Genomic DNA, 18,603 nt, shown 5'->3' with positions numbered 1-18,603 from the left:
TGCTCGTGAACGCGCATCTCGGCGCTTCTCGGCGCATGCGCAGAAGATGCAGTGGAAAGGCACCCGTCGCAAGGAGAAGTCTGCGCTCCGCTAAAGGTAAGTGTGTATATGTTTGTGTGTGTGTGTGTGTGTGTGTGTGTGTGTGTGTCTGTGTATATATGGGTGTGTTTGTGTATATGTGTTTGTGTGTGTGTGTTTATGTGTGAGTGTATATATGGGTGTATTTGTGTGTATGTGTATATGTTTGTGTATATTTTTGTGTTTGTGTGTGTATATGTTTGTGTGTGTGTGTTTTTGTATATGTGTGGGTTTGTGTATGTGTTTGTGTATATATGGGTGTGTTTGTGTACATATGTTTGTGTGTATATGTGTGTGTGTATATGTGTGTGTTTGTGTATATATGGGTGTGTTTCTGTATATGTTTGTATGTGTGTTTGTGTATGTGTGTTTGTGTATATTTGGGTGTGTTTGTGTACATGTGTTTGTGTATATGTGTGTGTGTTTGTGTATATATGGGTGTGTTTGTGTATATGTGTTTGTGCATATGTGTGTGTGTGTGTGTGTGTGTGTGTGTGTTTATGTGTGAGTGTATATAGGTGTATTTGTGTGTATGTGTATATGTTTGTGTATATTTTTGTGTATGTGTGTATATGGGTGTGTTTGTGTATATGTTTGTGTGTATATGTTTGTGTGTGTGTGTGTGTGTGTGTTTTTATATATGTGTGTGTTTGTGTATATATGGGTGTGTTTGTGTACATGTTTGTGTATATGTTTGTGTGTATATGTGTGTTTGTGTATATATGGGTGTGTTTGTGTATATGTGTGTGTGTGTGTGTTTGTGTATATATGGGTGTGTTTGTGCATGTTTGTGTGTATGTGTGTGTATTTTTGTATATGTATATTTGTGTGTTTGTTTATGTGTTTGTGTATATATGGGTGTGTTTGTGTACATGTGTTTGTGTGTATGTGTGTGTTTGTGTGTATTTGTGTGTATATGTTTATGTGTGTTTGTGTAATATATGGGTGTGTGTTTATGTGTTTGTGTATATGTTTGTGTGTGGTTGTTTGTGTGTGTGTGTGTAGGTGAGTATAAGTATCGGTATTGTTCACATTGATAACTTTTTTTTTATGTTGTTGCAGATTTTGATGTACCAATTGGACTACATCTTCAATTCTTTGGACTACTGCGTAGATCTACGTTTTTTGAAAATTTTAATAAAATGGTTAACGAGGGTTTTGTTGGGGATTTCTTATTTCAATAAAAAAAAAATTGTCTTTGTCTTTTTTTTTCAAACTTTATTAGTGCCTAGATAATGGCAGTTGGCTGATTGACAGCGTCCATTATTAAGGCGGTACTTAGTGTTAGCTGGTGCAGAGGCTAGCACTAACCACCCATTATTACCCCGGTACCCACCACCACCACCACCAGGGGTGCCGGGAAGAGCTTGGTACGATCCAGTACCCGACCATCTGTTGTGATGGTCGGGTACTGGGGCGGCCGTAGGCTGGTATTATGAGGCTGGGAAGGGCCAAAAACAGTGGACCTTCCCACCCTTGTAATGCTAGGCTGCTGCTGCTGCTGTGTTGTATCGGGCTGGTTATAAAAATGTGGGGGACCCCCACGTCGTTTTTTTTTTCAATTTAACAATAGACGTTGGGTCCACATTTTTAATAACCAGCCATATACAAGGCCGCAGCAGCCTGGCATTACACGGGTGGGAGGGGCCACTGGCTTAGTACATTCCCAGGCTAATAACACTGTGTTGTATGTGGCTGGTTATGATAAATTGGGTGGAACCCCATGTCTTTTTAATAAAAAAAAATAATAAATAATAAAAAAAAAAAATGACGTGGGGTCCCCCCCATTTTTATAACCAGCCAGATACAACACAGCAGCAGCCTAGCATTACAAGGGTGGGAAGGTCCACTGTTTTTGGCCCTTCCCAGCCTCATAATACCAGCCTGCGGCCGCCCCGGAGCCCGACCATCACAATAGATGGTCGGGTACTGGATCGTACCCAGCTCTTCCCGGCACCCCTGGTGGTGGTGGGTACCGGGGTAATAATGGTGTTTAGTGTTAGCCTCTGTACCGGCTAACACTAAGCCTCCCCTTAGTAATGGACCTTGTCACTCAGACAGCGGCCATTACTAAAGTGATAGTAATAAAACTTGAAAATAAAACACAAAGATATAGATAAAATATTTTATTGAAATAAAGCACCCCCAACACAACCCTCATTAACCATTTTATTGATGAAATAAAAAAGCGTCATCTAAGTAGTCCTCGAAACCGACGTAGTCCAAACACCAAACCTGTAAAAAATCAAAAATATAAAAAAAAAAAATGAAATAAAACATGTCGTAGGCTTAGTTTCACTTTCATGTGTGATACTGACTGTTATACCATGTATAGAAGCCTGCGGCAAAGTTGGCTTAGATACAGGGCAGACAGTATCATACATGGCCATACAGACATTTATACAAACAAACATACATACATACAAGCAAACATACATACAAGCAAACAAACATACATACAAGCAAGCAAACATACAAGCAAGCAAACATACAAGCAAGCAAACATACATACAAGCAAGCAAACATACATACATGCAAGCAAACATACATACATGCAAACATACATACATACAAGCAAACATACATACATACAAGCAAACATACATGCAAGCATACATGCAAGCATACATACATGCACATATACACATACAAACATGACAACATACAAGAAAACATACATACAAACATACATACATACATACATACATGAAAACATACATACATGCACATATACACATACATACATACAAACATACATACATGAAAACATACATACATGCACATATACACATACAAATATGACAACATACATACAAGCAAACATACATACATACAAGCATACATACATGCAAGCAAACATACATACATGCAAGCAAACATACATGCATACAAGCAAACATACATACAAGCAAACAAACATACATGCAAACATACATACAAGCAAACATACATACATGCAAACATACATGCACATATACACATACAAACATGACAACATACATACAAGAAAACATACATACAAACATACATACATGAAAACATACATACATGCACATATACACATACAAATATGACAACATACATACAAGCATACATACATACAAGCATACATACATGCAAGCAAACATACATACATGCAAGCAAACATACATGCATACAAGCAAACATACATACAAGCAAACATACATACATGAAAACATACATACATGCAAACATACATGCACATATACACATACAAACATGACAACATACATACAAGAAAACATACATACATGCAAACATACATACATACAAACATACATGCAAACATACATACATGCAAACATACATATATACATACTTGCATTCAACCATACATACAAACATGTACATATATACATACATGCAAACATACATACATGAAAACTTACATACATGCAAACATACATGCACATATACACATACAAACATGACAACATACATACAAACATACATGCAAACATACCTACATGAAAACATACATACATGAAAACATACACACATACAAACATGACAACATACATACATGAAAACATACATACATGCACATATACACATACAAACAGGACAACATACATACAAGAAAACATACATGCACATATACACATACATGACAACATACATACAAAAATAAACTCACTAAGACGTTCCCACGAAGAGCTGAAAGGTCCCGTCACTTTTCTTCTCCCATTCACAATAACATAGCGGTGGGTGCAGATGACGTAATCACGTGGGCCTGATATGATTACGTCATCTGCGCCACAACGCATTGAATTACTATGAATGCGAGCGGCGCCAAGAAGAAGGAAGATGGTAAGTGACGGGACCGTTCAGAGCGCCGTTAGAACGTCTTAGGTGAGTTTATTTTTTTTATATATTTTTAGTTGTTCGCCGGGTGCTGATGCAGCACCGGTACGGCGGCTACAAACATTACATGTAGTGACAGGGTGGGGGAGAAGTTGTTTGCCGAAACGGGGTAAATGTAGTGTAGTGTAGTGTAGTGTAGTGTAGTGTAGGGTAGTTGACATTCACGGTAAGTTCGTCTCAATCGGGCTTACCATGCCCGCTTGAGACGAACATTCTCCCGATGCTGCTAGAACTACAGTATCTAGCAACATCGGGAGCGCGCACACTGCAGAGCGGAGCGGCTTGATTGACATCGAGCCGCTCACGCCCCTTTTTAGAAAAGATAACCAGCACTAGCTGAGTTATCAAGTGTAAAAAAAAGGCACTTAGGAAATGAATTTTAAATTTTTTTTAACAGCAAATGTTTTAAAATTCATTTCCTGCTTAGAATGTTTAAAAAAAAAAATTTGAGTCAACTTGGGACAACCCCTTTAAGGGTGGTCTTGGGGTCCAAGACTAAATATTATCACGCAGCCCAGTTAGGGCCTATAGTTAAAACCGAGCTACATTATGGCTTGCATTAGAAGCGCTACAGTGTGCCTTGTATGTCAGCTCTACTCTGGACCCCTCACAAGGACCGTTCATGCATAATTAACCCTATAATTTAGCAGTAAGGACCTAAAGTCCTTTCATACCTGACACTTTTACCTCTTTTTAGGACTCAACTTTCATACCAGCTTCTGAATCCCTGCATCTCTTTCTAAATGGGTCAGATCCAAACTAGGGCTGGGCGATTATGACCTTAATAAAAATCACGATTAATTGAACACGTAACCTCGATTATAATTAATGAACGATTATTTAGGACACACCCCTTTTGCATACGACACCCCCTATATGCTTGCTACGCCATTGAATTAATATTTATCCCCTGAGCTTTCTGTATACTACTGTACATAATATACCCCCTGACACTGCCCCAACACAGTATATTGCCCCCATAGTGCTCCCCACACAGTATAATGCCCCATAGCTGCCCCCACACATTATAATGCTTCTATAGATGCCTTCCACACAGTATATTGCCCTGCATAACTGCCCTCCACACACTATGATGCCCCACCGTAACTGCCCCCACACAGTATAATGCCCCCATAGCTGCCTCTACACAGTAAAATGCCCCTATAATTTCCCTCCACACAGTATAATACCCCCCATAGCTGCCCATACAGTATAATGCCCCCATAGCTGCCCTCCACACAGTATAAAGTCCCCTGTAGCTGCCACCACGCTGCATAATGCCCCACAGCTGCCCCCACACAGTATAATGCCCCATAGCTGCCCCCACACATTATAATGCTTCTATAGCTGCCCCCACACATTATAATGCTTCTATAGCTGCCCTCCACACAGTATATTGCCCTGCATAACTGCCCTCCACACACTATGATGCCCCCACAGCTTACCCCATTACAACGATGAGTGGAGGAGATCCCTCTGCTCCTCCAGTCTGTGTGGCTGTGCCCAGACAGGCACGATGACATCACTGTGGTGCGCCTGTCTGCACCGAGCCATGAGCGTCTGGCTATAGATAGTGAGTGGTACAGCTGAAACTGAGAAAAAAAAAAGAAAAACCGAAATGCGAAAGATGACGTCGCTTAATTGCGCTTAATTTAGATTTCATTTTTTTATTTTATTTAATTGCCCAGCCCTGTTTCAAACTATATATGGAGTACTTGAATATCCCTCTCTCCAGGAAATCTATCATCTACCCTCTTCAGACCCTGGAAACAACCTACCCTTGACATCTTTGAAGGAAGAATTATAATATGATTAATGAAAAGCTAACGCCTTCACACGAGGAACTCCTAAGAAATGTCAGTAAAATCTTGGACTTCTGGACATTGTACGCTCACCCCCGAGAGACCTGATCCCCCTAATCAATAATCCTTATTTTCCTTATCCTTACCATACCCCAACCGTTTTGCCACATATGCCCTTTTTCTGTAATTCCTCAGGGATTACTTACCCCCACCTTGCCCCATTCCACGGCACCCACTGGTCATTTTACCAATTATTTAACTGGTAATTTAATATGTTAATTGCATTTACTGGTAACGATCCTATAGATTACCGACTGTTAATGGTTTTTGTTATTTCACTATTCGTGTTGGTCTCACACTCAAGATGTTAGTTGGCTCCTATTGTATTTTTGAAACGATGCAAATCTTTTTGCACTGTACTGAATATGCAATAAAAACATTTAACAAAAACACAAAAAAAACAACATTTGACTTTCAACAACTTTGCTGGAGTAATCTGAATATGACTTAAAAAAATATATTTGCTGGTGAATTATTATTTTATGGGTGATGAGTTGCTGGGATGCTTAGCTAATGATATTATTGTATTATAGCATAAGGGTCCTCAAACACGCGTAAACAGGCACCGATCAATGAGACGGCTCGTTGATCGGCGCTCGTTTGCTCCTTTCACAAGGAGCAATGCATGGGGACGAGCGGACATTACTACGATCGCTCGTCCCCATACATTTCCATCATGTCGGTTGTGTTTATTTTATTAGTTTGTTTTTTTGTTTGCTTATGTCTACCTGTTTATACTTTCTATTCAGTAATCCTAGCTTTGAAAAATATCCATAGCTGTGATCTTGGTTTAAGTAAAATTATGTATAAGAAGATTTAAACTTCATTTTTTTTCACCAGTACAAATTATTAATGCGTGTAGAAAAGTCACTTGAAAATTGCAAGCTATTTTAGGGGATTTTGCATTTATAATGCAGCGATTGAATAGCCCCCCCTATGTGAATAAAAGCTGAACTTTTACGACTGAACAATTTTTAGGCCTTATTAACAAAATGTGGCTCCAGCTTATTGCTGCTGGTCAGCGTGCAGTTCCTAATAGTGCTCATTATTTGCATACAGATGGCAATATTGAGGAGATCTGGTTGTCCTTTGTGTTACAGATGTAGCGGAGATCGATTTGTCATTTAACTCTTTCTTTTGTGCACCATAACTTACTAAGATAAGAATATTATAGTAGGATTACCTTTAAGATAACATATAGTCATATCATCGTGTCATCATAGACCGTGTCTACCAGGGCCCACTACGGATCTAAAGGTAGAAGTAAAAGTGAGAGTCAGAACTGAAGTTAAAACAAAAAGTTAAGATAAAAACAGCAAGAACAGTCATCCCAGCGTACATGCTAAACGTGGCCATAGGGCTCCATTAGGCTGACAGAGGCAAAAAATTGTGTCCTTGTGTTCTCCGGCAGGCTGGTATACGTTGTATACCTTTTTTGTTTAAAGTATGGAATAGCGTGGTAGACTGTGCTATTCCATACAACGGGGTCCTGCAAAAAAGTTATACCATGTCATATACGTTTTCTTTTAACATACGTCACAGGCATCCATTTAACGTATATATCAGTCATGGGCTCATCATAGCTTTTCACTACGTATATGTTATAAACGAATGCTATAATAGTCTATGAGTGACGAGGCCTGTGATGGAACAGTGGCAAGCTATAATGGTATCCGTTTAGCGTATACTTAATGAAAGGGTCATGAGAGTTCATGACGTATCTGTATACCGTTATATTCTATGCATGACAGATGCCACTGTTAGGCATCCATCAGAGCCTATGTTTAACGTATACGTCGGGGCTGTACCTGAGAAATGAATGCCATGGTTGTGGATGTCTACATATTTTTCGGGCAGGCTTTTAGTGTCTACAAGCCCCTCAGAGTCTAGTACTGAGTTGTCTTATATTGTAGTGGCCACTAACAACTGATGGAGTTTTTAGACCTCAGCCCCACTACCTGCCTATGAAAGGACAGCTGATCCAAGTGTCTGGGGGCAGAAAGGGTCCCCAAAGTATATATTGATCATGTATAAGGTTTCAAAGGGAATTAAGTTAGTCAGAGATACAGTATCTGCAAACCAGCTAAGTAGTTGTAAGTGTATGGGTGGGGTTTGCCTTTTCAGAGGGTGTATGAGATTGGAAAAAAAAGGCCTTTTTATGTGGAGACAGCGCTTCTCTTGTCTATGTGCTGCCTCTGGCTGTGCAGTGAATGGGGTTGAGCTGCAATACTAGACACAACCAATGAATAAGAGTGGCGCTGTTTCTGGAAAAAAAAATCCCTTTAACATATGTAATCTGTTGATAGAAGTAGGGGTGGACATCGGCAGTAGAAAGCCCCCATGCAAGAACAGTTTATGTCCCCCTTGCTCTTTAATCATAGAGCACCTTTCTTTATAATCGAGAATCTACCTTATATCTCTCCGCCAATCCACCAGTAATTATTACCTACAAACGTTATTCGCTCTGTCCCTTATATGTAATCTAAAATAAGGATTCTGCTAGCTGCTGTTGAGGTAGCAGAGGGTCCCCTTACCTGCTGGGCCCCTGTGCAGATGCACATATGATATGCCTACCCCTATATAGAAGTAATTTATGTAAACAATAGCAAGCTTTGCACAATAAATCTTTTCTTTTTTCTTAAAATATAACCTGAGTGCACATGCTTATTAGACACATTACACTAATAACCTAGTGCAAACTGGACTTTATAAGGTCTCGTCATGCAGGGAAGTGGTGGACTAAGCAAAACCTGTTCAACTGACTACCAAATAGTATAAAATGGACAACCCCTTTAAGGACTCATTCACATCTGCGTTCCGGGTACGGTTCTTCTGCTCCGTCAAAGGAGCAGAATAACGAAAATACCGGAAGCTCTGGATCCGTTGCATGCCTGAAACCAACGACGCCAGACGGAACCTATTGACTTTAATAGGTTTGGTCAGCTCTCCGTCATGGTTTGCGCCATTTTGCCGGACATAATATGCTGCATGCTACACAATTTTGTCCAGCAAAAAGAGCCTAACGGAGGCTCCGACGCAGATGTGAACAGCCCCTATGAAGGACTTTTTTTTATATCTGAGTTCTGAAAAGACTTATTTGTGCTGTAATTTTCTTGTGTTTTCTTGTTGTATCCCTTGTGTCGGTTACTGTACTGTATTATTTTCTCTGAAATATTATACACTGACTGCTTACTCTCAGTTGACTCATAAACGTCATCCTCAGTGGTATTAATTCCAATAATGAATCCTTCCTAGACTACAATTACTGTAAAAATCAGAGAGAGCCGCACGACTGACGAAGCAATATTGTAAACATATTGGCAGGAAATGTGGCGTAAACACAGATTTACAAGGAATATTAATATAATTTATTTCTACATTGCGGGAAGTTTTGATTTAAGCATGTCAAAACTTCAGTATTTATGTGACTAAAAGATGAATATAAGATGTGAATGTATTTGGCACCTTAATAATACGAATACTTATAAGTGACAGCTTGTCATGTAAACTGACATATTCTGCTGGGGTATTCTATTAAAATCTTGGAGTATTGCTATTTAATTTTTGAAGGGAGCGTCCCCTCTTTAAATTCACTACATGCTTTTAACATTTGTATCTAAAAAATCGGAGACCTAAGTGTAATATATGCAAACGAAAGTTGTTATCTCTTTCAATAAGTTATTAAAATGATTAAATTGACGAATCTCTGGAATTGTTAAATACTGCGGATCTATTTGTGTCTTTGTCTATAACATAAAGTCAAATTATAACCAAAACATATTTTGGTTAGTTAAAGTGACAGGGCAGTCATTATTGGCTCTCCAAGGGATATACTAAGCACTGGTGGGGGCTAAGAAACAAACAAACTACCTTTCCTCTGTTCTTACAGCTGCTGGATGCAGGATGGACTAAGCGGGCAGGTGCTGGTGAGTGACGACACTAGTTGTGCCTGCCCACTCCATTCACGTAAATTGTTTTAAGTTCTGTTACAGACATCATCACAGTGTTAGACTACCGCTTCCCCCCATATCACCAGTAAAAGAAAACGTGGTCTGAAAGTCAGGGCTACGTATGTTGCCATGGCCATCGCCGGAATCATGGTAAAAGCCATTAGCGCGATCTTAAAGAAAAAAGGATGTCAGGGCTCAACATAGCTCTTAGAAGGTACTGGTTCTCCTTGAAGAGATTCAACTGGTGTAAGGAGTCTCTGGGAAAACTATGCAAATTAGCTTTCCAGAAGGAAACTGTCTCTCTAGGGCCACCTGTAGGTAGAAACCCTGCAAGTTTATGCTCGACCGATTAAAGAGCCATAAAACATGACTCAGTATATCAGCAAACTAGAGGCTCAATGTAGTTATTCAGCCCTGACTTTATATCTAAAGTGAGAATTGCTTTCACCCCTTCCCAACATTTGACTTGCCTGTACATCATAATTGGGAGGGGGAAGTATGCAGTGGGCTCAGGAGCTAAGCTCGCTTCAAACGCAACAGTTGTAAGCTATATATATTACTGCTGACCCCTCGCTCCAATGGCCGGCATTAAATTAAACTCCTTTCCCAGCCATTTACCACTAGGACGCCACAGTCAATAAACGACCACAGCATCTAAGCTGTTAGCCAAAGGGGGCCCCCTCTGTCATCTCATAGTACCCTCCCTCTGCAACGTAATTGTTGTGCCGATGGGTTGTTATTGCTGCCAAGGGCGCATTGAAGACCCTAGATCTGTCATCTTGGTCCTCCTATTAAGCCCCGCCAAAGGCTAAAAGAAGGACGCTTAAAGTATTGCAGAGTTTCAATGATACAATGATCGTATGTTCATGTCTACTCGTGGGGCTAATTAAAAATGTAAATAGATGTTCTTTAAGAAAATATATATATGTGTGTGTGTGTGTGTGTGTGTGTGTGTGTGTAAAAAATGTAAAATAATCTAAACAATAAAAATAAACATAATTGATATCACCATGTTCGTAACAATCGAAACTATTAAAATATTTATCCCGCAGGGTTTAAACGCTGTACAAAAAAAATATTTCTATTATGCTTGTCACCTCACCTCCCCAAAAAATGTAATAAAAAGTGATGAAAAGTCATATGCATCCCAAAATGGTACCAATAAAAACTACAGCTTTCCCTGCAAAAACAAGCCTTCACACAGTTTGATCGACGGAAAAACAAAAAAGATGGCCTAACACTATTCTAGTGTAATAGGGTCAAAGAGAGCTTTCTAAGGTCAGTAGTGAGGTCATTGGTGAGGCCCAAGCAGAAAAAGTTTGAGAGGTACTGCTTTATTATAGTCTCATTTTTAATCCTAGAGCTGCTTTCACAATCTTGCAGTCTTCAGAGCTGAAATCTCCCAACATTCTTTGCTTGCTCAATGTCTATACACAGAGTTTGTTTTGATGATTTGCATGACGGGCTGCTCTTTATCTGCATACCCAGCAGTCAGCCATCAATCCCTGTGCGGAGGTCAGGGGGAGCGCTCACCCCATGAACACACCGGACTCATCACTATAAGTCCGATGTATTCTTTGGTCGCTCCTATTAGCCAAAAGGTAGAATATTTTTTTGTACAGTTTAGGCTAATAGAAGAGCGGACCTCTGCCTGGAATGTGCTGCCCTTACACAAAGCAACATATTCAGGCGACAGATCAACTTTAAAGTCCAAAAACAATATAAAATCGTAACCAGCGTTGACTGTGAAACCTTTCCTGCGAAGTGTAACATTGTGATCGGCCAGTTTGCTTCTGTCAGATGCTTTTATTAGATTTCTAGTCATATTTCTAAAACACAGTGTCTCTATGAATGTAGGATCATTTTAATAACTTCTGATATATATCGTTCTTCCTTTTCATATATTAGACTGGTTTGACAAAAATACTGTTTTGCTGTAGTAAAGTAATATTACTTTTTCAATTTTACGACGGATAACAATTTATATACACTAGTCAAAAAAGGCCTAAATATTGATTTATTCATATCACTGTGTTGTTTGTTTAATACAGGTAATGAAATTGGAAATGAAGCGACCATGACTCGGAATGTGAGCAAACTCATTGTTTCACCTGCTGGCTTTAATGGACAACAAAAAAAGGGGCACTTAATATTTGACGCCTGCTTTGAAAGTGGTAAGTGTGATAAAAGCATTAACCCTATTAGGGTTGTCACGATACCAGAATTTGGACTTCTACACAAAGTATCGGTATCGTATTTCGATTCTCGATATCAAAACGATACTTTGCCAACGATAATAATAATAAAAAAAAGTTTTTCCATTTTCTGATGTGAGGCACATGGTTCAATGACTTTTGAACCTCCATGTGCCTCACATTAGTAGTAATTAACCCCATCATGTTTCTCACAGTCATAATGAACAACATTGGGTTAGGCCCCATGTACGTGACCATGCCTGTAATCATGGTCTGTGATTAAAGGCACGGCCGCGGACAGTCATTTGCGGGCCGTGCTCCCATTATAAAGTATGGGAGCACGTTCTGTAAAATACATTTTCTATTTTTTACGGAAACTTTCTACGGCCCGGACAGGAAGGTGTCTGTCCGCCATAGAAATTAATGGGTCCGTAATTACGATCCGTAATTACAGATAAAATTTACGCTCGTGTGCATGGGGCCTTAATGTGTGACGCACATGATGGGGTTAATTACTATTAATATGAGGCACAGTGAGGTCCAAAATTCATAATACCATGTGCCTCACATTAATAAGTGAAAGAAAGAAGTTTTTACTTTCTTATTTTTACTGCATATACATCATGAATGACACTGAATTTGTTGTGCAGGTTATTACGGTCGTGATGATACCGAATAGGTGTATATTTTATGTATTGAGACTTTTCTTTGAATTTTTCTTGTAAAAAATGTGTATGTGTATTATGTTTACAGGTTTTTTTAATTATTATTTAACATTTTTTTTTACTTTTTTACTTTTTAGCTTTCATGTACTGACATATATATCTATATGCCAGTACATTATTACTGATAGTACACAGGCAGTTGTTAGGACATACCTAAGAATGCCCTAACAACAGGAAATACGGTTATACAGCCCTGGGGTCCTTCAATGTCTGCCCATATATGGTATGCCTTACAGGGATTCCCTGTGACGCGATCCAAAGGACATCCCCCTTCTTCACCTTGAATGCTGTGGTCAGCTTTTATTGCGGCATTCAAGGGAATAGCGGCGATCTGAGGTCTCTCTAATCTCCGCCGTTAGAGCGGGTTTGCAGCTGAGTAATACAGCCATTGTCCCGCTCCTGATCACTTGTTGTGCCGCACAGTCAGCATTATCTTCAGGGTCGGTGCCGCCACTCATTAGTGCATCGCCGGCCAAATCACATCTTGCTACCACACAGTTTAGTATCTAAATACATGAATTAATGGTATTGAACTGTTTGAGTGTACGCGGCATTGAAATAGTATCGATATTTAGATGCATCGTGCAACTCTAAACCCGATCACCTCAGGCTATAGTACCTCATTATGGAATGTTTGTGATTGAGTTCCAAGTAAGCTACATGCAGGTCCGGCCTTAGGGGTGTGCCACCCGTGCGAGTGCACAGGGTGCTGCACCCTCCCAGCATGTAGTGGCGCCGCTCTGCTCTGTCCTCAGCTCCTCGTTACACACATGGAGTAAACAGGAGTGGAGGAGCAAGAGCAGAGTAGGAAGCTAGGGGAGAAGATAAGTGTCTCTGTGTGTGTATATATTCGTGCGTGTGTGTGTTTGTTTGTTTGTATGTGTGTGTGTTTGTTTGTTTGTTTATGTCACTCTGTAACTGTGTGTGTGATCAATATTAAAGTAGAACAGATAAAATGAAGATATCAGTGCTTCACCTTATCTACTCTGCTGCCACTATATACTCTGCTGCCCCTATATACTCTGCTGTCCCCTATATACTCTGTTGTCCCCTATATACTCTGCTGCCCTTATATACTCTGCTGTCCCCTTATATACTCTGCTGCCCCTATATACTCTTGCCCCTATATACTCTGTTGCCCCTATATACTCTGCTGTCCCCTTATATACTCTGCTGTCCCCTGTATACTCTGATGTCCCCCTATATACTCTGCCCTATATACTCTGCTGCCCCTTTATATACTCTGCTGCCCCTTTATATACTCTACTGCCCCTTTATACACTCTGCTGCCCCTTTATATACTCAGCTGTCCCCTATATACTCTGCCGCCCACTATATACTCTGCTGCCTCCTATATATACTGCTGCCTCCTTATATACTCTGCTGTCCCCTTATACACTCTGCTGTCTACTTATAAACTCTGCTGTCCCCTTGTATACTCTGCTGTCCCATTGTATACTCTGCTGTCCCCTTGTATACTCTGCTGACACCTTATATACAGGAAAACGAAAGAATAGAGGATCCAGCGCAGTTTAGTTAAAATAGAACATTGTTCCAATTTTATTTGGAGTATTTAAAACAAGATCAGTCCCGAGTGTAATACTTAGAGATAGATAGAAAGGTGCCTACGCGTTTCAGACGCACACCACGTCCTTCCCAACAAAAAGCTATGAGGAAGGACGTGGTGTGCGTCTGAAACGCGTAGGCACCTTTCTATCTATCTCTAAGTATTACACTCGGGACTGATCTTGTTTTAAATACTCCAAATAAAATTGGAACAATGTTCTCTTTTAACTAAACTGCGCTGGATCCTCTATTCTTTCGTTTTCCTGCATTTAATACCGTGAGCCGTCACAGAGATCCAGGCGCAGAGCGCAGAAAACCTGCAGTCAAGGTGAGCTGGAGGATTCCTCCCACAGTTTTGTTTATGACACCTTATATACTCTGCTGCCCCTATATACTCTACTGCTCCTTGGATACTCTACTGCCCCTTATATACTCTGCTGCCCCTTAAGGGAATACCACATTTTCATATATGATAATCTATAAAGCTTTAACCAATTCATGGCAATTAATTCATGGAAATATTATTTTTAAAGTGTATCTACGGTTTGGAGGTGCACTGCATAATATATATATATATATATATATATATATATATATATATATATATATATAAAGCAACCATAGAACGAAGTAACTGCACCAGGACTTCAGGGTAGATGAAACAGGTGGATTTATTCACCTCAGGTGAGAGACGTTTCGGTTCAACAGAGAACCTTTCTCAAGCTTGAGAAAGGTTCTCTGTTGAACCGAAACGTCGCTCACTTGAGGTGAATAAATCCACCCTGTTTCATCTACCCTGAAGTCCTGGTGCAGTTACTTCGTTCTATGGTTGCTTATTTCAAGTTGGGGAATTTATTCATCCCCTGGTAATGAGCACATGGCCTGATATATAGGTATGTTGTAGTGCTGTGTTCATCCGTATCTGGACTATATATATAGTATGTGAATGTGTATTTGTGATTGCATATATGTGCCTTTTATGTATTTGTATGTTTCTGTCTGTGTATTTATGTGCCTGTGCATGTGTGTCTCTGTGTGTGTGTGTGTGTGTGTGTGTATATATTTATATATATATATATATGTGTGTGTGTGTGTGTGTGTGTGCATGTCTACATATTTGCCTATGTGTATATACATTTGCCTGTATGTGATATGTCTTTATGTATGTACAGTATATATGTTCCAGTATGTGCATGTCTATATATGTGGTTAATTTTTGGTTTGTGGAGGGCAGCAGTAGAGTCCCGCACAGGGCGCCATCCATTCTAAGGCAGGCCCCGGCTACATGGCATACTGAGTCTCAAAAACTGTTCTAAGAAAACGTGCCCATAGCCACCAATCAGAGATGAGCTTGTATTTCCAAAACTGCTTTCAGAAAATAAAAGGTGAACTGTGATTGGTTGCTACTGGCTCATAAACCATAACATTGACATTTGGGGCATAACTTAAAGTTCCTGGGCCCCAATGCAAAATTTGTAACAGAGCCCCCAACTAACATGTGCCATTTATAATACTGGTGTCTTTTTTTATGTGATATAGAGGCTTTTGGGCGCCAGCCCCCCATAGCCAAGGCCCTGATTGACATAAAACTAGCGGAAATATGTTAACATGATGGAGATTTATGGATCTAGTGGGTTGGGCATACTTTGGCATCTCTTTTGAGGATGCTTGATGACTGGTCATCTGAATCTGGTCCTGTCCAGATGATGCTGTCTATAACACTTCTAAAGACTATGTACATCTTTGGAAGGATTTTTTTAAATCAAGGTGTTATGTGTTTTTAAGAAACTTCCAAATTAACTTTTAATAATTTTTTGCTTTACTTTTTACTATACAGCTTCTATGTATCCTGTGGAAGTAGAAGCTGTATCGTTCACTCTCACTGACGGCTCAACTGAGAGCGGGTCCCGCATTCCTCCCACACACACATGATCCAGCTAGTATCGATCACATCTAAGTTCATAACTAAGTTCAAAAAATACAAGACAGGGTTGGAAAAACACAAGACTAGGCTGGTAACACACCATCTGCACAAAGCACGGAGAAGCACAAAGCAAACAGACATAGCACACGCTATCACCGGCACCAGACTGCCGGAGCCAAGGATTCTCTCTAAACGGGGATCAGTGGTTCACACCAGTGTGGTCATCCGACCTGTACTGACAAATCAGCTGTGGAGCAGTTGCCTTATTAACCAGCTGCTGATTAATAGCTAGAAGATGACCAGCGTGCAGAACCAGATAAGAAAAACTTAGGCCTAATGCACAAGACTGTGGTGGTTTTGCGGTCCGCAAAACAACGGATTCTTTGTATTCGCGGGCCATTTGTCCACAAAAAAACGTCCGTAGTGCATTCGTGTGTCATCAGTATTCACGGATGCGCAAAAGAAAGGAAGTCTGTAATTAATGTCACCAGTTTGTCCCAAACCCTTGAGTAGGTCACATGATCCGCAAACAGTTAAATTACATGTCCTTCGTTTTTGAGACTCTGACTCCCGGCCCCCACACGGATCAGTAAACATCACGGTCGTGTGCATGGGGCCATATAAATGAATAGGTCCGTGTGCTATCCACAAAATTGCGGATAGCACAAAGACAAAAAACCACGTTCGTGTGCATTAAGCCTCTGGTCCGTCCATTCAGCCGCACATTATAGGTACAGGCTACCGGTAATTATCGGAAGCATTTCATTACACAAAATGTGCCGCCATATCTACCCCTATAATACCTGTATTGGGGTATCTATATGTAGCCCCATAATAATATATTGATTCTGCATGTTGGATCATAACTAGCTCCTTTGCTGCGTGTTTACTCCCTGGTGGCAGTGCTGGTCTTTAATGGCTTTTATTGACATATTTGCACTTTCTTGTTGCAACTAGCAATTAATGTGACAGGTTCTTTTTTTTTTATAAGGATAAGAGGGAATGTTTGGTGTGCTCTCTTAATATACTTTCTACATTAACATTGCTAGTCTCTGTCTACTTGTCAAACAGATGGATTCGTTCTGTTGCAGCATTTCAGAGTGAGGTGTCTTGTCTTGTGTTCTTATTTAAAGAGATTATCTGGTAATTAGATTGATCGGCTGTAAATTGGAGATATTTGTGTCCGCGATGATTTAAACAGACATTTGTATAACTATTGTTAAGGCTTCGTTCACATCTGCGTCAGCGCTCCATTCCGACGTTACATCTGAGCTTTCCGTCGGAATGGAGCCCTGACGCAGATGTGAACGAAGCCTTAACAATAGTTATACAAATGTCTGTTTAAAACATCGCCGACACAAATATCTCCAATTTACAGCCGATCAATCTAAATTATAGTTATGTGACTAAAATGTACACCAAAATGTGGCGTGAAAGTAGCCAAATTGTCGTCATTTAAAGAACTGTGATCACCACCAGGTAATATAAATTACCTACGGCTCTGCATTATATGGGGCTCAGCAATAGTTTTTACGCTAAGCCACACAGAAGTTTCCAATCGGTAATATAGTTTCACCACTTATCTAGATTCCATTTTTAATCCATCTGATAAATTCAGTACGCAGAGCATAAATCCAGATTATGGTACAGTACTATATTGTATGAATGCAGAAATAATCCAATATGCACCTGACTTCCAGTGGCATTGGGGGAAAGTCAATTTCACACTAAAATCTCGGCATGCAACTGGATTTGTCTCTTCTGACAGATAAACCTCTTTAAAAAATATTCATAAGGGCTTATGCACATGGTATCCGTCAGGTGCAGTATGTATGGGGAAATTCCGTCTAGAGGGAATGTACATCCGTTGGAACAATTTTTTGCTATTTGATACTGTACAAATGATGCCCGTAATGAAATCAGAGGCATACATAGGTACAAAAGGGGATCTATGTACCACTATAGGAACTATATTATGGCACCGTACAAAATAGATCCGTAATATGGCCTTGTGCAAGACCCCTTAGGGTAACACTGATGGTCTCAAAATGTCTGGGCTACTGCTAAGAAAAAAACTCAAGTGGCCTTAAAGGGACAGCTCCATATTTCCAGGTTCCTGTGGACATCTGGAATCAATATTTGTTTTGTAGAGGTGGGATGCTCAGGGTGGGAAATCGGTAAAAGCATTTTCCTCAGAATTTTTCTATGGAAGAATTAGTCATGCAATATGTCGTCTAAGGGTATGTGCACACGTTAACGACCATTACGGCTGAAGTTACGGAGCTGTTTTCAGGAGAAAACAGCTCCGTCATTTCAGACGTAATTGCTCCTACTCGCATTTTGCGAGGCGTCATTGACGGGCATAATTTTGAGCTGTTCTTCATTGAATTCAATGAAAAACGGCTCAAATTACGTCCA

The 18,603-nt window shown here is 40.0% G+C and overlaps 1 protein-coding gene across 3 annotated transcripts in view; it reads left to right on the top strand.

The window, feature by feature from the left end:
• AGBL4 (AGBL carboxypeptidase 4) overlaps positions 1 to 18,603 on the top strand; it is a 1,201,113-nt gene that overhangs the window by 64,710 nt on the left and 1,117,800 nt on the right. For all 3 annotated transcript variants that reach the window (XM_075832130.1, XM_075832129.1, XM_075832131.1), the window contains exon 2: positions 11,827 to 11,949. In XM_075832130.1, the coding sequence (XP_075688245.1) occupies positions 11,827 to 11,949 (123 nt within the window). The remainder of the gene's footprint in view (positions 1 to 11,826; positions 11,950 to 18,603) is intronic.

This window comes from Rhinoderma darwinii, chromosome 7 (assembly GCF_050947455.1).
Source record: "Rhinoderma darwinii isolate aRhiDar2 chromosome 7, aRhiDar2.hap1, whole genome shotgun sequence".
In the NCBI taxonomy this organism is placed as follows: Eukaryota; Metazoa; Chordata; class Amphibia; order Anura; family Rhinodermatidae; genus Rhinoderma; species Rhinoderma darwinii.
This window is presented reverse-complemented; position numbering and strand designations above follow the sequence as displayed.